Below are 24,140 nucleotides of genomic sequence, written 5' to 3' on the forward strand. Positions count from 1 at the left end.
TGCTGTCTCTGTGCTGTCTCCAGGTGAGCAAATGCCAGAATCTAGGAATTCTGGGACAGAGAGACGTTTTGGCATAAACAGATGAATTTAGCTCCGGTTTCATCTGAATATAGCCTGGGAATATCCTATTCGGCGAGAAACCTTTCACTTATCAACCAAATATAGCCGGGTTTTCACCTGAACGGATAATTATACGTCTCTCGACCTGCATATTTAGCCCGGTGCATATCAAAACCTGCCTATATTTTGCTGGAAAATTCATAGTTTCTCTCCCTGTTCTTGAACTCCATCACTTTTCAATTGGCAGTTGTGACTGTTGTTTAAGAACAGCTGAAACACACATTTCTGATCTCACACCTTAAAGGGTTAATTGAACGGTATTGCCGTTTCGGTCCATTCCCGAACATTCCCATTTAGGGAATTACGAACCTTCCCTTTTCCGTAAAAACACCACGGTAGGACCGCGGCTTTTCCCATACCGAAAATCGGCGTTCCTTCAGCTTCCCGTTACCCGGTTTCCTCGCATAGCTCTGCCGTCTGGACATCTTTACGAGCGCGATGGGATTCACGCCGGTCTCGTTCCTCTGAAACATTAGGGCCCACAGTCCTGTCGTACCCTGTGTTCTCTCTGTCCGCTGCGGGTCCAAGGCCGTGTTCGTCATAAACCGGGGGGTTTGAATCGCTCCCGAGGCGTTGCGGGACTGTGAGATTTATTTTCAGAACAGACCTGAGATTCCACTATATATATATATATATGCTGTTGTGCACCATACAAGGGTCCGGTGGGGGCTGATTGATGGTTAGCCTGGTGTTTGGAGAGCCTCTCCCCGGCCTGGCAGGTTACAAATGAGCCCAAGACAACCAGCCGCGACTGGGGAAAGATTTAAGGCTTGAATGGTATCGAGCACCGCGTCAAGCCTGGTGTTGAAAACCACCCTGCGTTTCTGCCTCCACGACATATCCTGGTGAGCTAGGGCGTGTAGCAAGACCGGGCTTGATGCAGTGCTAGATGCCATTTCGATTTATGTAAACTAAGCAGTTGGTGCTCTTTACATTACATGACAAAGCATTTAGCAGACGCAGGAGCACAGGAACAAGTGTGAAGAGGACTGTTCCGAGTAGGAGTCCTCTTGGCACGACCGTACAGATACAATTAGAAACCTTGAAGAATACATGAACTTACAAACTAGTATACCACGGTTGGCAGCTAGAGTACAGCAATATCTATATATGATGATATATAAATGCCATTGTAACCTTTGGCATGTACAAGGCTAATCACGGTGATGGAGAGATGAGTCTTCAGTCTGCTTTTCGAAGTGGTCTGACATTCGGTTATTCCACTTTCGTGGTGGGAAAAGGCGAGCATTGCTGGACTGAATGGCCTCATTTGTTGCGTTGTATGTCGTGTGTTGTGTCTTATGTGTTATGTTATGTTCTTCGCCCTCACCTGGCTCTGTGCTTTCAGGAGGAAACCCTGGCACTCAGGAAGGAGGGAATCGGGGTCGTGCTGGACTCAGAACTGCCACACTTAATCGGAATTGATGACGACCTCCTCAGCACCGGCATCATCCTCTACCATCTGAAAGTAAGTCCCGCCACCAGCCTGCGGGTCAAGGGCGAGGGGGCGCTGGGTAATGTCGGCGCGCTGGCTCATTGTGCGACTGCGGCTCCTGAAAGGGACTTGGCACAAAATGGCCGCCATTATGTTCATTATTGTTAGAGATAAGGAGCTTGGTGCATTATTTCTTTTGGAACATCCCTAATGGCCCCTGCGTCTGTCTCCAGGAGGGGAAGACGTACGTCGGGAGAGAGGACGCCACGACCGAGCCGGACATCGGTGAGTGACGACCTGTCATCGCCGCCGCGGCCTTTACAGAAGGGTGAAATGGAGGCTGATTTATTATATCAATCTTCTGAGATCGTGTTTAACCCATTCCTCGCTGTGTGCTGAGGCACGGGTAACCACATGTTCACGGCCTTTGCTGCTTTTGTGGAGCTGTCTGATGCTTATTGTTGAGGTGCAATACTGCTCCTACTGCTCCTACTACTACTACTACTACTACTACTGCTACTACTGCTCCTGCTACTACTGCTCCTACTGCTCCTGCTACTACTGCTACTACTACTACTACTGCTCCTGCTACTACTGCTCCTACTGCTCCTACTACTACTGCTCCTGCTACTACTGCTGCTACTGCTGCTACTGCTGCTACTACTACTACTACTACTACTGCTACTACTGCTACTACTGCTACTACTGCTGCTGCTGCTGCTGCTACTACTGCTACTGCTGCTACTACTGCTGCTGCTGCTGCTGCTGCTACTACTACGGCTACTACAATGGTAACTGTACTAGCCACTGTAATGGTGACCGTACTAGAGACCGCAATGGTGACCGTACTAGAGACTGTAATGGTGACCGTAATGGTGACCGTACTAGAGGCCGTAATGGTGACCGTAATGGTGACCGTACTAGAGACCGTAATGGTGACCGTAATGGTGACCGTAATGGTGACCGTAATGGTGACTGTACTAGAGACCGTAATAGTGACCGTACTAGAGACCGTACTAGAGACCGTAATGGTGACCGTAATGGTGACCGTAATGGTGACTGTACTAGAGACTGTAATAACAGGTTTTGTTTCTAAAAGGGAAACATTGTCCCACCTTCTCCCCCCCCCCCCCCCCCTGCAGTTCTCCACGGGCTGGACCTGCAGAACGAGCACTGTGTGTTTGAGAACCTGAGCGGGACCGTCACCCTGGTGCCTCTCTCTGGCGCCCAGTGCTCCGTCAACGGGGTGCAGGTGACCGAGCCGTCCCAGCTCAACCAAGGTAACGTCCCAGACCCCCACCACCCCGAAACGCTGCGCTCACCAGGGGAACCGTGCTCCAGACGAGGGATGGGGGGAATTGATACCTCAAAGTAGGGATCGTCAAATCATGGTCCTCGAGGGCTAAGAACTGCTGGATCTTCACGCTCCCTTTACCTGGGAGTCGGGTGTGACGAGACTCTGTTGAATCTGCTAACGGCAGCACTAACTGTTCATTAACCGGTAGAAAAGAAAACCAGGGCTGGATTTTGATATGTGGGCCATATTTGATGATCCCTAAGTTAGTGTTGATTTAAACATCTCTGCTCACCAGGATTCTGATCCTGCTGATTTTGAGGTGGGAACTTGGGCCACGGTTTTCACTCTCGATCCTGGGGGGCCCACTGTGTGCGCTGCGTTCCCACCATAGTCACAATCTCTCAACTGTAAAGCGCTGATAATTGTTCTTATTTAGGCACGCACTGTCATGTCTGTCGGATGATAATTTGCCCTCTTAAGTTCACATAATGTCTGGAAATTGCGGTACGCGCCATGAAGAATAAATGTTGTGTAATCACAACCCAGGGACTTAATCGGAGTAATCAGACCGGTCTTCTGCTGTCATCATTTCCTGTAAATTATGGCAGTGGTATATGTCTTTAGTAAGGGATTACATGTCTGTGCTGATTGTATGTCGGTCTCTAGTCTATTGAGTCCTGATTTCTGAAAATCTGGCCACCTCAGTGAAATGAAACAATGTGTCAAAAATAAACAGTTGAGTAGGAGAGCCTGTTAGTAGTTGTTATAGCTTAAGCACATACTTTCAATGACCTTAATTAATCAAGATATTGGCTGTAACTGCACAAAAACACACACACACAGTGGCCTGAGGATGAAGTGTGAAAAACACGGGCGTAGAAGTGGAAATTGGGACCGTAAATAAGACCGCGCCCTGCAGACCTCCTCCAATTAAAATATAATAAATCGTCATCTTTTAGTTTATATTTAAACAGGTAGGACAACTGGGGACTTTATTTTTATTTTTTTCCTTCTTGTCATCGACGTGTGCATTACAGAGCGTACGATTGTATGCCGAACCTTTAGGTCAGTTGTCCGTCTGTGCGCGTGTGTGCTTGGGGTCTGTTGACAGTGGTGAAAATGCTCACGAGCCATACAGCCGTTGACGCACATTGCAGCCTTTGCAGCCAGAGTAGCAGCAGGGCATGATGGGATATTTCTTCCAACGCTCATTCTTCCTTACCACACTGTGAACCTGGTAGCTCGACACTGGCGTAACTCAGTTTTCATTTATTTATATATTTTAGAACCCAGAGTCCGTAAAGGAGGCCAACATCGCTTGATTGAACCTGGTTTCTGACGCTCGAGTATTGGGGGGGGGTTGGGGGGATTATTGGTGAGCCGCGAATCGAAACGGGAAATGAACAAGTGAGGTTTTGACCGTCTTCGGCTCGGAAGTCAGAGGTTCGGAAGCCGATAGCGATCGGAACATCAGAAATGAAACCTGGAGTCGGCTTTCCGTCCGAGTGGTTTTTGCGGGAATGCGCTATCGGGCCCTCGCCACGGTGATCTAATCAGTTGATTCATCGCGAGCCGCACGGAATAATATGCTGATTGAACCTTGAAATGAAGGCTTTCCTTAGCTGGGGCTTTTTTCCCCCCTTTTCAAATGGCTTTTTATTTATTTTTATTTTTTACCTCTGCCGCTGTTACGTGAAGAAGTTCAAGTTGATGAGATTTATTCAGGTTGAAGTTGAACTTCAGGGATTTTCTTGAGGGAGGCCAAACCCAATAGAAAGTTTTGTGTTTGGATCCTTTTTCATTTGGGGCAAATCTCAAAATGGTCGCCTTGCGTCATGGCTTGAAATTTGAGTGGAGCCAAACCTTTTCCGGAGAGAAGTCTTAACCTCCTAAGACCCGCACTCTTTTTTGGTATGCATTTTTAATTTCTCTTTGCTATTTGGGCTTATTGTCCACGCATGTGTACGCCAGGTCTTAGGAGGTTAAGGCTGTGTAATACTTCCACGTAGATACCGCTCGGCGTAGGGGTTGTGTGGAGTCTGTACATACGAAGGTTGCAGACCACGTCCGTGACGATGTCGCGTATCTCCTCAATTTAAAAGCAAGTAGTTATCCACCACTGCCCGCGTACGCCGAACGGGTAATGACCGATGAGGTAATGACCGGATGATTTGTGATGTGACGTGGTACAACGGTCGGTCACATGATCTATGAGTTAACTTCGTTTTGTAAATTTTCCATTTTCCCTTTTAAACCCTGGATGTGTAGTGGCTTGATTAGGCTCGGTTGGAAGAGGTTTGATGATGCCTGTATACTTTATCAAGAAATATATATATTTTTTTCGCTAATATTTTATACCAAAAATATGATTGACCGTGAACAAACTGCAACACGCTGCTCGAGTATAAATGCTCGAGAGTGGTGCTCGCAACGCAACTGACCCCAGTGGAGCGCCCCCTACAGGGCGCAGGCGGGAGTACTGTGTCAGCCGCGCTGGGCCCAGGCCTCCTGTAAGCGCTCCCGCTTGCCCTGGGTCCTCCCCCGCGTTAAGGAGCGGTGCGTCTCCGGGCCGTCTTCCCTGCGCAGATGATGGGCTTTTCTCTGCCCGGGGTCCCATTAGGGACGGGCCCTCTCTGGTGCTTTGTCACTTGTCACCAGGCCCTTAATGGCGCTGGGATTAGTGTTCGCCCCGCAGGAAAGGAAAGGGAAAAACGGAGGAAGAGAAAGGGGGGAAAAGGGGACACGGGGGAGGGGTGGAACTACGGCACCTGCGTTTCCACTGTTTTTGAAATCTAATCTACGGCAATATATTGTACATATGCAGGCCTTCAGAAAAATACAGTTGCTCATGTTTTTTGACACGTAATGATATTGTCTTGAAATAAATTTGCATTCATTTTTTGTGAGTGCTTGCAAACCCCATTGTGCGTGTCTGTGTGTCTGTGTGTCTGTGTGTCTGTGTGTCTGTGTGTCTGTGTGTCTGTGTGTCTGTGCGTACTCTCTCAGCGCACTTATTCTCTCCGTGTGCTCTTGTGTTTTCCGTGTTACAGGTGCTGTCATATTGCTCGGGAGAACAAACATGTTCAGGTTCAATCACCCGAAAGAAGCGGCTAAACTCAGGGAAAAGCGGAAGGTAAGTTTAAATGACTTTCTTTTTTTTATACATGTGTTGGTGAGCTCGTTTGGGCTAATTAGCGAATGGAGGCTGCGATAATTCTTCCGGTCTAAGCATTCGTTTGTCCTCCTCCTTTGACTTTTTAGCAGAAAAAAAAGGTTTAAAGGCTTTTTGCCGCCTAATTAGGAAACTGCAAGTCATTAAAATGCCTCTGCCGTCGGGAAAGAGCTTTTTGTTTTATTCTTTTTTTTTTTTTTTTTCTTAAGCAAGGTGCAGAGCGTTATTTAGAAACCCAGCTACGCATCCTCCATGGGGCGGCATGTGCTGTCCCCCCCAAGTGCTCATGGGAAACAGACGGAAAGTTTCTGTCTTGTTTTTTGTGGGGGGTAACACCGAGAAATACATTAATTCAAGACTTTAGAATGAATTTTAATTGAATTTCCCTCATAAACCGCTAGATTACCCGCCTGTTTTACAGATCTGTTAGAGGGTTTTTCCTCCCACTCTCCAGAGCTTTACCGCTGACCGGTGAAATGGCGGATGCTTTGTCTGAGGTTGGTGTTCTGAGGACGCTGACAGTATGGGGTGTCCTGCACCCTGTAATCCGGGAGACACTACCTCAGTCTCCGAAACCTCAGCCTTAAAGTCTTATGCTTTTAAATAAAATTAGATTCATCTTGATATCAGGTGCATTTCGGGGTGCGTGACCGTGCGCCAGCGTGTGAAATTCTGTAGGTATCGGTGTCAAAGGAATGTGTGAAGAGCTTTAAAGCTCTGCTGTTAGAAAAATATGTATTTGAATCGATTAATGAATGAATGAAGTTTGCTGTTTCAGTGGACATGGACATACCACCAGAGAGTGAATGAGTGAATGAGTGAATGAGTGAATGAGTGAATGAGTGAATGAGTGAATGAGTGAATGAGTGATTGAGTGAATGAGTGATTGAGTGATTGAGTGATTGAGTGATTGAGTGATTGAGTACATGGAAATGCCACCAGCCAATGAATGAATGCCCCAGTGAAGTGAGCAGTTTTAATTTGACGCAGGAATGGCAGCACCCCCGTGGTGTGTGATGTACTGAAATCAGGGCTCCCATCTCATCTCTGCTCCTGCTGAAATCGACGTTAATCCTCCTCTGCTCACCCATACATATTCACTGCTGAGCTGTCATTGAGAGTCATTGAGGGGGGGGGGGTTAATCCACTCCCCCCGCAGCCCCGTCTCCTCAACGGGACAGGCCGGGTGAGCGTTGCCGTCTGGGGGGAGGAATACATGAAGCTCTCCGAGGTCTGGACCGCGGAGCGGGGGAGAAACTAAATCTATCACTTCAGACACTCTGGCTCATTTGAAAAGCAAATTTCATAAACTCTTGCGCTTTCGGTTAAAGGCTCACGGGGCCCGGCCGGGGCGGAGGTCTGTGTACCCCCGTGGCGGTTGGACCGTGTTGCGGCACGTATCCTGCCACCACTGCGGTTATGCAGGGGCTGGATTTGGTTTTTGGTTTGTACCGGGAGGGATTTCTGTCTCTCGTCGGTTCCGTCGCTTTTACAGAAGAACACATTGGGATGAGAACAGGCCATTCAGCCCATCTAGGGTCAGAGTTCACCTACAGAGGTCCCCAACAGTCCTGTAGGTTTTCACTCCAACCCAGGGTGGTAGATCTCCTGGAATAGGATTGGGCAGCCCTGATCTAGCTGTTGAATGAGGTGTGCTTTGTTAGGGTTGGAGTGAAAACCTACACAAAGCACACCTCATTCAACAGCTAGATCAGGGCTGCCAATCCTATTCCAGGAGATCTACCCACCCTTGAGGTTGGAGTGAAAACCTACAGGACTGTAGATCTCCAGGAACAGGGTTGGGCAGCCCTGCTCTAGCTGCTGAATGAGGTGTGCTTTGTTGGAGTGAAAACTTACAGCACGAAACAGGTTTGAGTAGTTTGGTATTTTGAGTCGATGGACGGCAGTCAGAACCGTTAATACAATCGGAGTTTGAGAGGATGTAAAAATGAGCGAGTAAAGTCATTTAGGAGGAGTGCTTTCATGGCATAGCTCTTGATATTGGAGAGGGTCCTGTCTCCTGTCGTTCCAGAGTGGCCTGCTGTCCACGTTCAGCCTGTCGATGACGGACCTGTCCAAGTCGTGTGAGAACCTGTCGGCCGTGATGCTGTACAACCCCGGGTGAGTCCCGCCGCGTCTCCCTGCACGCCACGCCCCGCTGAGCCCCCCCCCAACCACACGCATGCCCCCCCCCCCCCACCCTCCCTGGGACCCCCCCTGCCCATGCGCGCTGCCTCCCGCTCTCATTCAGATCGCAGGGCCCGGGTGTCTGAACGGGGAAGAGCTCTGCGCTGAACGCCCGGCACAGGGGTGGAGGATGTGTGCAGACCGTGGGATAAACGGGGTCTCCCTGGCTGGAGGCCCGTCCTCAGCCAGAACTACAACTGTGAGAGTTTGAGGCTCCTCACCCAGACAAACTCACAGAGACGAGTTCGGGTTTAGAGACAGTTGGAGCACGCAGTAATGCTCCCTGTCTAATGGACAGGGCAGACGGACGTTTCAACGTGAAACGACGTCTTTCTCGGAGTGAGAAACCTTACTGTAGCGATACCGATGTGAGCGTCCACGCTGATGAACGATAACGTTCTGTAAACAGCCTCTCTGCCATGTCGTCTGCCATTTTGTGCGTGAGGCCCTGTACATTAGGATGGATTTTGATTGGCTGTGAGTGTTTCTATCGTTCGTACAGGAACACTGAAAGTTGTCCTTATTGCCATCCACCTTTTTAAGATGACATGTTTACAGTTAACGTTATAGTTCCAGTTCTTTGTGTGGACGGGCGTTCAGTCAGCAGGTTATACTTTACTGACACAAGGCAGGGTACGCACTGTGCAGTCTACTATAGACGATCCTTCTGAATTACCCCACCCCTGAAATGTCCTCAATACATATCTTTGAAGAGAAGGATTTCTGCCAGCAGACTGCAGTAAATAAGATTTCTAAAGGGCTCTGAAATACTTGTGTTTTTATAAATGTAATCGTTTCGCTCTTTCTCGTCTTTGTGTCTGTATGTGTCACCGACGTTAGAGGTCTGGAAGAAAGTTGTCATGTTTTGGCATTATAATTGCAATACTTACTGCACAAAACATAAATACTGGTATCTTGCTAACAATTTTGGCAGTTTGTTGAAACTAAACCGTAAGCTAACCGGGGTCTAAAAATAGGCAAACCTTGTACTGGGATAGAACTTGTTAGGGATTAGTCTCTCGGTCTCATTTTCACTGCTTTAGATTTTCGGTCTCTGGCGGCTGGGTATTTTCTAGAATTTTCAAAGACTAGATTATTTTTTGTGCGTATTTTTGTGGTGCATCCTGGGATGTCGATGGTGTTCGCCTATGACAGCGGAGTGACTGAAGTAGAACGTAAGCCGAGTAGCAGGGCTGGATTTTAACTGGCTGCGCGATTTAGTGGATTAAAAAATTTAACTTGCTTCAACATTTTTCTTTTTTTGACTGTACATAATGTGAATTTTACCCAGCTGAATAGATTGTTGATGCGTCTTTCAACTAACCCTTCAGTTTAAAATAAACGGGTCTTCTCATAATATTTATGTCAAACAGTGAGCACTAAAAACTTGGTCTAGTATGTTTGACAAATCAGAAATACAACTGATTCGGTCTGTGTGAACGCTCTTGAAATATTATTCATTTGTTTGCGGTCTGTTGCGTTCCGTCGCGGTTGTGAACGGAGAGCGGTTTAAAAGCCACACACAGCTGCTGCCAGAGTGCTAAACTACGCTGCGACTATGAAGTTAAACGATGACAAAGTTGCACTGTGGGATTGTTAGTCTTCCTGCTCATGTGGAAAAGCCAAACGGGCTTTAGATCTTCCACTGCTCACTGATCCAGTGGCATGTGGGTCTGGGGTCCCTAAAGCTTGTCCTGGAGAGCCGCAGGGTGTGCTGGGGTCCTCACTCCTGGTCCTGGAGAGCCGCAGGGTGTGCTGGGGTCCTCACTCCTGGTCCTGGAGAGCCGCAGGGTGTGCTGGGGTCCTCACTCCTGGTCCTGGAGAGCCGCAGGGTGTGCTGGGGTCCTCACTCCTGGTCCTGGAGAGCCACAGGGTGTGCTGGTTTTTGTTTTCACCTTTAACTCAGCAACCAATTCAGACCCAATATACCAGGTGAGATGAGTTAACTGTAATTAACTGCTTTTGTTTACATTTTACATTTTAGTCATTTGGCAGACACTTAATCCAAAGCGACTTACTCGTGCATAGGTTCTACCACAAGCTAAAGCATCACGTCCATAACTAGTGAAATACACATTCTAAACAAGTGCTGTTCTCAACAAAAAATACAGTCATTGCAAGTGCAATGTTTCATAGATCAATTAAGTAGCTGAGTAACAACCAAAGCCAGCACACTAAAACTAAAATTCAGACTTTATTTAGTGTGGTTTGTCATTGGGGGTGTGATCTCTCCGTGTGCAGAGGGTATGTTGGACACGGACCCGCCCGGCGTCTTCGGTTATTAACGCGGTTTTGGAGGAGCACCACTTCAGGTCGGGTCGCGGGGTCCTCGTCGCTGACGGACAGATGCTGGTCGTCACGGCGATCCGTGAGCGGCCCGGCGGTCCCCCCCCGGGGGAGATGTTTCCAGAACGTTCCTGTCCCGGTTTGTGACAGGCCTTGATCCCGCGCGTCTCTCCGGCGGGGCCTCGCTCACCTTCAGCATCCCGCTCCGTTTCCCCCGCAGCTCCTCACCCCGAGGGGACGGCTGACAGAAGGTGGCGGTTTATGAAAGTTTCATTAGGAAGACGAACAGATGCTTCTCACTCCTCTCCTCTCCTCTGTACCTCCACCTCCTCCTTCCCGTCAGAAGGAGAAAGAAGGAAGCAGCAGAAGAAGAAGGGAGAAAAAAACGGATTAGCATTTTCAGCCGTCAGGATGTCGAGCTTTTAAAGCCTCTTCCCTGGTGAATTACGCAAATCTGACTAAATAATTTTACCCCCTCAAAAGAAGTACAAAGTCGGCGTAACAAAGGCGGCCTCTATCACAGAGTCCTCCTGCGCGTTCGGAGCCGACGGTGGGCTGAAGGATGCTGCAACCTTGCCTGTCGGGGGGTTTGGAGTCGGGGGAGCGCTTGTGGCAGTCGTGGGTGAATATTTTAGTTGACGGGCAGAAGTGCTGTCGTTAGTGCTCGGTGCGTTCCTGGTGCCATCTGCGATCGGCTCCGTCCATCTTCCGGCGGACGGGAAACGAGCCCGGATCCCACACCGCTCGACTTCCGCGGTTAAATACGGAACCGAACTGGGCCTGGATCGCCCGAGACCACACGGGGTCCATTTAAAATTTGGAACTGAGCCTGTATCTTTGCCTGCATCTGGATCACACATCAAACACGCAGGGTCCATCCGTCTACCTCAGAACAGAAAGTGACATTTCTCAAAACATGTCACTTTGTCCTTATAGGTTATTGGGTTGTTGAGTGTCGATTGATGGTCACGAATTGCAATTTTATCCATTTTAAAATAAAATCTACAACCCCATAAAGTGTGGCAGAAGTGAAGTGGTCTCAGTACTTTGTGCTGTACATTATTTTTACGGTCAGGCTCTGGCTGGGCTTTTGGGTTTGGGGTTGGAAGAGCAATATCGAGGGCGGGAGAGCCCCTGCACACAATCACACCCCAGAGAACAGAAGACCAGGGTAATAAATGTGCGGGAGACAAAAAAACTAAAGGAAAATGAGGAGGATTAATGTTCCTGAAATCTGTGGCGATATTGAAGCTGATAGCTGGGGCGGAGGGAGGCGGCGGGGGGGGGGGGGGGTGAGGAAGAGTGGGTGTGAGGAAGAGGGGGGGGGGTGGTGTTGACATACAGCGCCATCCTCAGTGCGTTTTGCTGCTTTCTTCCTTTGATGAGATTAGCAACCGAGGCCACAGTTCATTTAGAGATTTTTATATCGCTTTTTTTTTATATAATCACATATCGACCCATCTTGCGCTTTACTGCCTGCGTATCTGCGGGTTAAACCCGTACTGCTGGCAGCAATAAAAAGAAAAAAAAGAAGAAAAGTCCTCTCGGAGTGGCGCTAAACGGCACACGTGGCACACCGCCCTTCTCGCTCCGCCTGGAGTGCGTTCGCGTAGCTTTTTCCTCGGCCGTCTAAGACGCGGTTTTAATCCGTTTGCTTGTAAATTGTTCGTTCGCTTGTTTGCCCTTGAGTCGGGCGTGCGCCGGGACTCCAGGTCCCCGACACCTCGCGCCGCCCGGGCCTTTTCTCCGCCTCTCTCCCCCGTTCCTCTCCCGTCCGCGCCGAAAAACCGACCGGAGGTGCGCGCTGACCCCGTTCCATTAGCGCCGCGAAACTGCTGCCTGTTCCCGGCTTAACGTTGCCTTGATTTATTTATTCATTTTCTTTCTCTCTCTGAGCTCTGAACTTCCTCGTGAAAAGCGCCGTGGAAGGTAAATAATTTGTCAGCAACGATTCATCACGCCTGATATTAATATAGCCCGGTCTCTGTGACCACACTGACATTTGGCAGGTTCACGGTAACTCTGCGATCTGATTGGACATCACTTACTCTGTACATTTTTGGCCTTGTGCTATAAGATCTGCGTTGACCTAATTTCACTTAAAACCCGCAGTAAATGGTCCAAACGGATGCTTGCGCCGTTCGGCCGTTACTTGCTCTGTGGTGTGCCACGGCAGCCATTTTGTCCTCCTTCGTAATGTAAATCAGAAAATGGGAGGTCGTTTGGGCCGCGCCCTGGAGGTCAGGTCATTGCGCTTCTTGGCGGTTCCGTCCGGCGGCCTCGGTGGGCGGTGGCGGTGGCGGTTGGTAGCCGCTCACGTTCTCGTGAGTTGTGTCTGAGTTCGAGCGCGCAGGGCGTTTAAGCGCGTACAGCACACTTGGGCCCTCGGGCGTATTGGATGGAGATTGAGGTCTTGGTATCGGGGGTTTGTGTCTGTGCCCGTCGATGGTGGAGGTTGATCATTCAAATGGGGAGCAGCAGGGAAAGGATGCTCCAGCCCTCCCTCCCTCCCTCCCTCTCTCTGCTGTCTCTGTTCTGCTGCTTTTAACATTTAAAATGAAGGCAGAATAATTGCTGTGAGCTCCCGTGAGTCTTTTATTTGGGAAGTAGCAGGGCTTCTTGTCCCTGGCGCAGGCTTTTTAACACGTCTCCACGGCATCAGCACAAACGTTGCCCCCCCCCCCTCCCCAATTTGGAGCACGCTCAGAAGCAAGGAACAGGCGGCGTAGCGTTCGTTAGCGCAATACGTGCTTTCTGTCCGGGAGCTCAATCACTTCTATTAAAAAAAATAAATTAAAAAAAAAAAAAAAATCTTTTTTTTTTTCTTTTTTTTTTTTAACGCTCCGGGGCTCGATCTTTAAGAGCCGGCGAAGATAAATTCCGGACGGAGAATAACAAACTCCTCCGAACGCTGTGAAGCTATCGCTCAGGGTGCTGTAATCGGCCTGGAATACCGTCCGCTTCAGAGAGACGTGAGAGTCTCGGGCGAAGTCGTCGTCACCACGTTTCTCAGAGAAGCAATAACAATGCTTCACTCTGTGTTTACCCGTGTGGAGATTTTTGTTTGGCAGCCAGATTGCCAATCCCTCATCTGCTCTCCATGCGGACTCCAGCCTCAGGCAAAGTTTATTATTTATTCATTTATTTATTTATTTGTAACTTTTGAATCCCAGTCGGTCCAGCTTCCGACTGTATCACTCCCTGCCAAACGGGGACGCGTGCGGCCAGTGTGCTGGCGTGAGCGGGAACGGCAGTTGGCCACGGCCTCCTCCTCACGCTGTGGGTGTAGCTGCTCCTCACACTGTGGGTGTAGCTGCTCCTCACACTGTGGGTGTAGCTGCTCCTCACTCTGTGGGTGTAGCTGCCTCCTCACACTGTGGGTGTAGCTGCTCCTCACGCTGTGGGTGTAGCTGCCTCCTCACACTGTGGGTGTGAGCTGCTTCCTCACGCTGTGGGTGTAGCTGCCTCCTCACACTGTGGGTGTAGCTGCCTCCTCACACTGTGGGTGTGAGCTGCTCCTCACACTGGGTGTAGCTGCTCCTCACGCTGTGGGTGTAGCTGCCGCCTCACACTGAGGGTGTAGCTGCTCCTCACACTGAGGAGAGAGGGCAGGCTGTGAGGCGTGAGCTGCTCCTCGCGTCGTCGTTTTTCACCTTAATTTTTAACGGAGGAGCTTGTGCACGTGTGGGGCCCTTGCCCTTCTCTCCGGGGGTTTTAACGGCACCGTTAGTCCGCCGGGGTCGCGGTTTCACAACGCTGTAAACCCCGTTTTTTTATGGAGTGTTTTATTTGCAGGCGTCCTCTGTGTTACTTTGATGCTTTTTAATCCTCGTTCCAATATGCTACACGGCAGTAAAAGTGTGTTTTATTGCAAGCGAAACGCGCTGGTTGTTTCACCTGGTTCAAGGGCCTGTGTGGGAGAAGGATCCAACCAAGCAGTTACACTCCTGATTCAACTGATCAAGGCCAAAATGGTTGATTCGTAGAATCAGGTGTGTCACTGCTGCCTTCTGGGTAAGATTGAGTATCCCAGCATTACAATCTATGATCTGAAATGGGGCTGCCCAACCCTGTTCCTGGAGATCTACCGTCCTGTAGGTTTTCACTCCAAACCTAACAAAGCACACCTCATATAACAGCTAGAGCAGGGCTGCCCAACCCTGTTCCTGGAGATCTACCATCCTGTAGGTTTTCACTCCAACCCTAACAAACGCACACCTCATTCAACAGCTAAAGATCTTGGTGAGCTCTACATTATGAGAATCGTGTGTCAAATCAGGGTCAAAACAAATCTTCAGGACAGTAGATCTTCGGGTATAGGGTTGGGCAGCCCTGGTCTAACAGGACTGGAAGATACATTACATTACACATTACCATTTTCTTCTTTGGCTTCCTCTAGTTAGCTTTTGTCAATGGGTCTCCAACCCTGGTCCTGGAGAGCTGCTGGTTTTGTTTTCACCTTAAAATCCGCACCCTGTTGAGACCCAGGTAACCAGGTGAGGTGATTAAACTGTGTAATCAACTGCTCTAATGAAGTGCAGAGTAGCAATGAAAACCAGCAGACCCTGTAGCTCTCCAGGACCAGGGTTGAAGACCCCTGGCTTCATGCCCTCTCAATAGAGCGTATGGAGCAGGGGAGCCAATAGCACCTTGACTTACTGGCTTTTTTTGCTTTTTCCGAAACCTCCCCCTGGCAGTCTCTACACGGTAAAGGGACCCATCTTTCTCAGGTATACCAGCTCGGTGTCTTAACGTCGACTGCTTTGAGTGCATGCTAACCTAGCTCGAGCTCTCTAACCGACACTCCTATGTTGGAATGCTAGTGCTTTGCCTCATCTCATTAAATAAAAAAAATAAAAAATTTTGCTTTATTTGATTTCATTTTTGCCCACCTCATCGCTTGCTGTATTAATACCCCCTGCAGAAAGGACCGAGCTAACCGTTCACTGCCCTGTTGTGATGTGCGTGTGTCTTTTCCCTTGCGTCTCTGTCGTGTCTGAACACTGTTGGTTACACCCCGTTAGCGTGCGTTGATTAGCCTTGCGCATCCCTGTCCTCGTGATTTGGTGGCCGTTTCTGATCAGGATTTTTCATAACTCCGTTTTCATCTGCCGTCACCAGGCTGGAGTTTGAACGTCAACAACGGGAGGAGCTCGAGAAGTTGGAACATAAAAAGTAAGTGAATTACATTGCGTTACCTTGGCATTAGCATTTAGCAGAAACCATCACTCTGAGTGACGGCTGTGATTTGTACATGGTGTACATCACAGATCAAATGTGGCCCTCAAATCCAAATCCAGCCCTTTTCTTTTTCTCCTGGGAAATGGGTTAAACAATTTGTGCCACATTTTTATCCAAAGCGACTTAAAATTGCCTAGGTTCTTCCACAAGTTTAAAAGCATCAAATCCATAAGTAGCAAAACACACACAAAGAGCTGTTCTAATCAAAAAAGACAATAGTCATCATAAGTGCAATTATTATCACTATTATTTTTTTTTTTACCACATTCTAACCGCAACCTTTAATTTTCCAGTCCAGTGCCTGACTCGTTTACGGTAAGTCGATAATACGGCAATGTTTTTATTAATTTATTTATTTAAATGCGCTCTTTTCCCCCTTCCTCCTCCTCCTTCCTCCTCCCTCCCTCCCTGCCTCCCTCCAGGCGGCTGATTAAGGAGATGGAGGAGAAGCAGAAGAGCGAGAAGGCGGAGCTGGAGCGCATGCAGCAGGAGGTGGAGTCGCAGCGCAAGGAGTCCGAGGAGGCGCGCCAGCGCGTGCGTCGGCAGGAGGAGTCGCTCCGCGCGCGCAGCCAGGACATCGAGAGCCGCCTGCGGGACCTCCTCGCCGAGAAGGAGCTCTTCGAGGAGCAGCGGGTGCGCGAGGCCCGCGACCAGGAGCGCCGGGAGAAGACGGAGATCTTCCAGGAGCTGGAGCGCCTCCGGCGGGAGTGCGAGGAGCAGACGGCGCGCATCGGGCTGGAGAGGAGGCGCATGGAGGAGGCGGAGCGGGAGCAGCTGGCCCTGGTGGGCCGCCTGGAGGAGCAGCTCCTCCGCAGGCACGAGACGGTGGGCCTCCTGCGGCGGGACGACGCCCGCCGGCTGGGCGAGGAGAAGCGCGAGCTGGAGGAGATCCGGGAGGCCCTGCTGCGGGCCAAGGAGGCGCGGCCGGAGGGCGGGGAGGAGCACGAGGAGGCGCAGCTGGCCCGGGGCAGGTACGCCGAGTTTAAGGAGGTGCAGCTCGACCGGCTGGCCGACCTGCAGGAGGAGCTGACGCAGGAGAAGGAGCGTCTGGAGCGGGACGTGTCGGTGGAGCGCAAGGCCCTGGGGCTCCTGCAGCGCTCCCACGAGGAGGCGCAGCTGAAGGAGGTGCAGGGAGCGCAGGACGGCGCCGGAGGGGCTCAGGAGAAGGAGCGCATCCGCCAGGCGGAGCAGAGGCTGCAGTTTAAGGAGCGGCAGCTGGCCTCGCTCACGGAGACGCACCTCCCCACCGTCCGGGAGGAGAGGCAGCGCGCCGCAGAGCTCCTGGAGAGAGGCCCCCTGGGCCTGGACAACACCCTGTACCAGGTGAGCCCACACCCTGTACCCCACACCCTGTACCCCACACCCTGTACCCCACACCCTGTACCCCACACTCTGTACCAGGTGAGCCCTGTACCCCACACTCTGTACCCCACACTCTGTACCAGGTGAGCCCTGTACCCCAAACCCTGTACCCCAAACCCTGTACCCCAAACCCTGTACCCCAAACCCTGTACCCCACACCCTGTACCCCACACCCTGTACCCCACACCCTGTACCCCACACTCTGTACCAGGTGAGCCCTGTACCCTACACTCTGTACCCCACACCCTGTTCCCCACACCCTGTTCCCCACACCCTGTTCCCCACACTCTGTACCCCACTCCCTGTACCCAACACCTTGTACCAGGTGAGCCCACTACCCAACACCCTGTACCCAACACCTTGTACCAGGTGAGCCCAACACCCTGTACCCCACACTCTGTACCAGGTGAGCCCTGTACCCCACACTCTGTACCCCACACTCTGTACCCCACACTCTGTACCCCACACTCTGTATCCCACACTCTGTATCCCACACTCTGTACCCAACACCTTGTACCAGGTGAGCCCACTACCCAACACCCTGTACCAGGTGGCCCACACCCTGTACCCAACACCCTGTACCAGGTGAGCCCTCATTTTTGGGTGAACTGCCTCATTAAATTTATGAACGTAGTGCAGATTTGGCTCATTATCAATAGCTTTGTCTTTGAAATATTCATTAACTTGCAAGTGGTTAGTTTTAGTGGCCCGGTGTCCACACTTTCCTCAATTAGGACCTTGGTGTTTAATTTGATCAGTTTAAAAACTTTTTAACCTCTTTTTATGCAGCCATGAGCAGTATAGCACAGTAACCACATTTTATTCTTCATGGCATGCGTAGTTATGTGTCATAATGTGGGCAGTGATCCTTCAAAACATGAAAAGCTTCTAATTAAGAAAAAAATGAACAGCTTATTAAAATTCTGGGATTGTGGCTATGGCTGGAATGAAAACCAGCATACACAGGGGTGCCCCAGGACTGAGAACCACTGCAGCAGAATGCATGACGAGGTGCTCGTGTGGACTTGCGTGACTATTTCTGTGTGTGTGTAACAGCGGTGTTTAAAATGCCGGTTGCAGGTGGAGCAGGCGGCGGAGGGGAAGGTTTATCAGCTCCCACTGTACTGAAATGTGTAGCAGTTCTTTCAGTAGATGTAGCGTGCAGGAGTTTTTATTGGTAAATGCTTGGCATTTATATAGCGCTTCTCATTCACCATTTCATACACGCACACACACACAGACACGCACACCAATGGCGATTGGCTGCCGTGCAAGGCCCCAACCAGCTCGTCAGGAGTATTTCAGGGTTAGGTGTCTTGCTCAGGGACACTTCGACACGGCCTGGGCGAGATGGAACCGGCAACCCCCCTCTTCAATAAGAGGTGTGTGTGCGGTGCGTAACAGGGGTGTGTGGAGTGCGTAACAGGCGTGTGTGTGCGTAACAGCGGTGTGTAAAATGGCGTCTGCAGGTGGAGAAGGAGGCGGAGGAGAAGGCGGAGCAGCTCTCCCTGTACTGCTCCAGCGCCGACCAGCTGCAGCAGCTGCAGCAGACCTACGAGTTCACCGCCAACGTGGCGCGCCAGGAGGAGAAGGTGCGCCGGAAGGAGCAGGAGATCCTGGAGTGGAAGGAGAGGAGGCAGCGGGAGGCGCTGGAGCAGGCCGTGGCCCGGCTGGAGAGGAGGCACTCCGCCCTCCAGCGCAGCGCCTCCGTGGGCCTGGAGGTGGAGGGGCAGAAGCGTCGGCTGGAGGTCCTCCAGGGGGAAGGGGAGGACCAGGTGGAGGGCCTGGGGGTCAGCCTGGAGGAGGAGCACCGGGCTCTGGAGGAGGATGGGGAGAGGTGAGACCTCCCTTTCGCGCGTTTCTGCACGCAGGTGTGCGAGTCGAACTGAGCTGCTGATTGGTCGAATCAGCTGCGCCAAATGTGTTTGAAAGGAAAACCTACAGGTCGGTAGATCTCCAGGAACAGGGTTGGGCAGCCCTGCTCTAGCTGTTGAATGAGGTGTGCTTTGTTAGGGTTAGAGTGAAAAACCTACAGGACAGTAGATCTCCAGGAACAGGGTTGGGCAGCCCTGCTCTAGCTGTTGAATGAGGTGTGCTTTGTTAGGGTTAGAGTGAAAAACCTACAGGACAGTAGATCTCCAGGAACAGGGTTGGGCAGCCCTGCTCTAGCTGTTGAATGAGGTGTGCTTTGTTAGGGTTAGAGTGAAAAACCTACAGGACAGTAGATCTCCAGGAACAGGGTTGGGCAGCCCTGCTCTAGCTGTTGAATGAGGTGTGCTTTATTGGGATTGGAGTGGAAACCTCCAGGTCGGTAGATCTCCAGGAACAGGGTTGGGCAGCCCTGCTGTACAGGATAAGCAGCTTAAGGAAAAGGAGAGTTTAACAGGCGACAGCCGTTTTCATGAATTCAGTTCCAGTTTCATGCTTCTTCACTTCAGAAGGTGAACACAAACCAAGATGGGGGGGGGGGCTCTAAAATGGAAGCTAGTGCCACTACCCTGAACGTGGGAGCTGAGCAGCTGTGGGGGGAGAAGGTTTAATTTTTACTGAAGGGACTCATAAGCAATGCTGACAGAAGAACAGTAGGCCAGCCTACGGCACACACTAAATCTCTTTTGTACACAGACGGCGTTGTCTGGTGAGACTTTTAAACTGTTCCTGGATATTATTCGGGGACGTTTCCACACTCGATTGAACTGTATCAATGCCTGGAGACGTATTTAAGTTTCACTTTCTTTTTGTGTTGTTTTGAAATCGAGGGGGGGGGGGGGGGGTTTTATTAATATTCGCCGTACGCTTCCCAGGGCGGCGTTCCCGCATTGTCATTAATTCATCGCTTTCACGGAAGAGCGGAGGTACAATTAAAGCGCCCACCTGTATAATGGAGTGAGTGCGTGTGATTCTCTGACGCTCCGGAGTACGGGTTCGGCAGGAGAACAGGTGCGGGACCGTCGGCGTGTTGTCGGAAAACACGGCGGTCGGCGATTTCGCCCGTTTTTTTTTTTTTTTTTTTGCATTGTTAACTTGGACCGTGTTTAAAACGAGCCGTAGGAGGAAGAGCGGGAGAGTCGACTCTCTCCGATTGGTCCGCGGCGCCGTCGTCGTCCTGGTTGGCGGCCATTTTGTTGCGGCTAATTGCGTCTCGTCGATCGCTTGTGTCCTCGGCCGGATTTTCCGCCGCGGCCGCCCGTTCGGCTCGGCGAATACAACGCGGTGTGAAATTGAATAGCCGGCTGCCACTGTCGCTCCGCTTAAAGGATTAAGTGGAACAAATAAATATGTGTTTAAGGGATCAATCTGTCAAACGTGTTTGTCGCCGCGCCCCTTAGGAATAGTCTCGTAGCGCTGCCAAGATGTTGATTTCGGAAAGAAAAGTTCTGTACAATTAGATTTACTCCGCGCCGATGGAAGCCGGAGCGCCGTCGTGATGAGTGACGGTTTGAGTCTCTCTGCGTGTCCCTCTTTCTGAATGTCGTCGCTTTTTTTCCCGGAGAATGAACACCTGTACGGATGTTGCAGTCGTGACGGTACCGTGTCTTTTGGGCAGAGGAGCTCACGCAGATGTAGCCGTCTAACATCACACCATCCAAAAAGACTCAAATAAAATGTTGTATATACACGCACGCACACACACACACACACACTTTTACATTTTATAAATGTGTGCGGTTCAAGAAACGGCTGTTCAGAGAAGTCTGCTCCCCTTTCGAGACGCTTCGAGACCATAATGCACTGCTTTGTTGTGTTTGTAATCTAAATTCTTGAAAACCCAAAAAATATTTTTTATACAGAAACCCAAATCGCATAGATTAGCTGTTAATTTTCCATCCTTTGCCTTTTAAGTCAATTATTTTTTTTAACTGCTGCTTGTCCCTCCCACTGGCTAAAGCTGTTTGTATTTGTCTCTCATTGGCCAACTGCTGCTTGTCAAGCTCTCTCCCATTGGTGAATGGCCACTTGTCTCTCTCTCATTGGCTAACGGCTGCTTGTCTCTCTCTTATTGGCTAATGGCTGCTTGTCTCAGTCTCTCATTGGCTAACGGCTGCCTGTCTCAGTCTCTCATTGGCTAACGGCTGCCTGTCTCTCTCTCTCATTGGCTAACTGTTGCTTCTCTCTCTCTCTCTCTCTCTCTCTCTCTCTCTCTCTCTCTCTCTCTCTCTCTCTCTCTCTCTCATTGGTGAATGGCCACTTCTCTCTCTCTCATTGGCTAACGGCTGCTTGTCTCTCTCTTATTGGCTAATGGCTGCTTCGCTCTGTCTCTCATTGGCTAACGGTTGCTTCTCTCTCTCTCTCTCTCTCATTGGCTAACGGCTGCGTGTCTCTGTCTCTCATTGGCCAGGATGGAGCGGGAGATCCTGCAGCTGAAGCAGAGGCTGAGCGAGGGGGAGGTCAGTGGGCGGAGCTTCTCGGTGAGCGGGGACGACAGATCGACCAGTCACACCAGCTCTCCCGTCAGTCCCCGCCCCACCCTGCCGGCTGTTCTCCCCCTGACTGACGACAGGTGGGCCTCCCCCCCCCAGGGTCTCCATCACGGGTTTAACGGCAGTGAAATAACTGGAACAGGCCATTCAGTCCAGCAAGGCTCGCCTTTTTCCTACCACTGACGTGTACCCTCTGCTTAGTTTGCCAAAAAGCTAAATAGTGTCTAGCACCGTATCAAGCCTAGTCTTGAAAAACCCCCAGTGTTTCTGCCTCCACTACATGCCCTGGCAAGCTATTCCCTCTGGGGGGGAAAAAATACTTCCTAATGTCTAATCTGCAGTCCAAAGAAACTGTATTTCTTCAGAGAAGTGGCAGAAACGGTATTTCTGCGATAGATTGATGAATGTCGGGTTGTTTCCGCAGGCAAAACGTTGATTTAGGGTTTAAGACTCGATGAGTCTTCGGCAGTATTTTGAAGTCAACAGGAGAGTTGAGGACAAACTCGCCCAAACGACTGAATAATAGCACTTCTGCCGTCTGTATCTTCACCGTAATGCAGCCACCCGGAGGATGCAGCGCCCGAGATCCCGCTGTGTAAGATGGTGCCGCGGACAGCTGGAGAAATGGGTCCAGATGTAGCGCCGTTTATGACGAGTGTTTATCGTACGCGGGCGTGTCAGCACCCCACTCTCGCTGACGCTGAGACCAAACGGGCTGCATTCTTCACAAAATGAAATGTTGCTGAGTGTCTATATATATATGCTCCGTTCCAACGTTCTACTCCCCTTCAGGGGTTATTTAGTGCTGCAGGTCCAGAGGGGCAATAAAACCGATGGGATAAGATGGGGTAAGATGCTGCGTTTTATAGCAATTCGGGGAAAGTGATCAGTTTATTCACCAGCAGACGGAAGTCTCGCACGCCTGGTCGGTCTGAGTTTGTGCTCTTAGTCTGTCAGTGGAGGGAGTGAGGGAGTGAGGGAGAGAGAGAGAGAAGGGAGTGAGGGAGAGAGAGAGAGAAGGGAGTGAGGATAGGATAGGAGCGGGTTTTTTTTTTGTCCATTTTCCCAGTCACGTCGCGGTAATGCTGAAAATCCCAAGGAAGTCTGCCGTCATAATCCTTTCGAGGTTTGTTTGATTTCGGCGTTCTGCGTGCGCAGGGTCATATTTAATTTCACAGTTAATTGAGTGCTTCTAATCTCACACGGACAGTTGGTCTGTTTGCTATTCAAATCTTACAGAATTGTTTTCTTCGGATTTCTTTTTTTTTCTGAATTGTTGGAAGCCATTAGCCTTTTTTTTTTTTTTTTTTTTTCCTCGCCAGGAAATATTGGTCTCAAACATGACATCACAAACAAACGGCTAATTTCCAAACAAGTGTCCCGGCTTCACACTTTATCCGGTACGGATATCGCTTCTTTGTTCCTTGTAAATATAATTAGGATTTAGGAATGTTATTAATGCTAAATTGTAACTGCTGGCTTACAGAATCACTCCATTAACGCTGCTCTTTGAAGTCCTGCCTCCTGCCGTCTGCAGAACGTGGGGAAAACCACGTTCCGTTGCACGAAAAATGCGAAATGGTGTTCAGAGCCAACTTAGGCCTGTCAATTCTCACCTTTTTTTTCTTGATCTGACTACCGAGGAGTGCAGCGGTCTTGTTTATCTGAAGTGCCCGACTGTGACTTTGTTTTGTTAGTCTCATTAGTCCCGTCGTGCGATTGTTGCCTTGTGTTTGTGGCGGAGCGTCTGTTCTCCGTGGGGCTCCCTGGTAAGGATGAATTAAAGATGGCCTCTTTAATTAACGCCGCCTCCTTGCCCTGTTTTTTTTTTGGTCTCGCTCCAGGATAAACGCGTACATCGAGGAGGAGGTGCAGAGGAGGCTGCAGAAGATCAGCCTCGTCAACGGCGAGCACAGCGCGGAGTGCCTGAGAGTACGTACCCCCGTCGAATCGAATCGAATCCCTCTCCTGATGGCAGTTCAGAACACGCCACCCCCCTCCCCCCCCCCCCCCCCCCCCCCCCATCCAGGTCTCACGCAGCGGCCACACGGGCTAACTGCAGCTAGACCCGTGTCGCTAACAGTGCTAAAGTAGCAGGGAGGTAGGCGCCCTGTAGCGGTAGTGGTTAAGGTACATGACTGGGACCCGCAAGGTCGGTGGTCCTAATCCCGGTGTAGCCACTATAAGATCCGCACAGCCGTTGGGCCCTTAACCCTGCATTGCTCCAGGGGGAACTTTATGTCGCTCTGGACAAGAGCGTCTGCCAAATGGCAATAATGTAATGCTAGTGTCGCTAACAATGCTAAAGTAGGAGGGAGGTAGGCAGGCTTACTGGAGCAAGGCTGATGTCACTAACAATGCTAAAGAGACAGGGAGGTAGGCGTTTGCTGCTCTGATAACCGTGCAGGGTAGACAAGCCTTCATATCACTTCAGTGTATGTATTATTATTATTTTTTATTTCTTTATTTTTTCTTTTTTTAGTTGAACTGTCACTGTGCATTACACACTGCATTTGTCAGCGGCTTTTTAACGGACAGCCCAGTGCGACCTGGGGCTCTCTCGCGCTCCCCTGTATCGAATTCGAGTTTTTAATGAGGCTGGAAAAAAAAAAAAAAAAA

The 24,140-nt window shown here is 50.3% G+C and overlaps 1 protein-coding gene across 1 annotated transcript in view; it reads left to right on the top strand.

Annotated features, from left to right (window-relative positions):
* kif16ba (kinesin family member 16Ba) overlaps positions 1-24,140 on the top strand; it is a 101,864-nt gene that overhangs the window by 43,047 nt on the left and 34,677 nt on the right. The window contains exons 13-21 of the mRNA XM_061223166.1: positions 1,469-1,588; positions 1,789-1,840; positions 2,698-2,835; positions 5,903-5,985; positions 8,057-8,145; positions 15,619-15,672; positions 16,161-17,061; positions 18,570-18,937; positions 23,366-23,453. Coding sequence (XP_061079150.1) covers positions 1,469-1,588; positions 1,789-1,840; positions 2,698-2,835; positions 5,903-5,985; positions 8,057-8,145; positions 15,619-15,672; positions 16,161-17,061; positions 18,570-18,937; positions 23,366-23,453 — 1,893 coding nt within the window. The remainder of the gene's footprint in view (positions 1-1,468; positions 1,589-1,788; positions 1,841-2,697; positions 2,836-5,902; positions 5,986-8,056; positions 8,146-15,618; positions 15,673-16,160; positions 17,062-18,569; positions 18,938-23,365; positions 23,454-24,140) is intronic.

The sequence above is a fragment of the Conger conger genome, chromosome 2 (assembly GCF_963514075.1).
Source record: "Conger conger chromosome 2, fConCon1.1, whole genome shotgun sequence".
NCBI classification, from domain to species: Eukaryota; Metazoa; Chordata; class Actinopteri; order Anguilliformes; family Congridae; genus Conger; species Conger conger.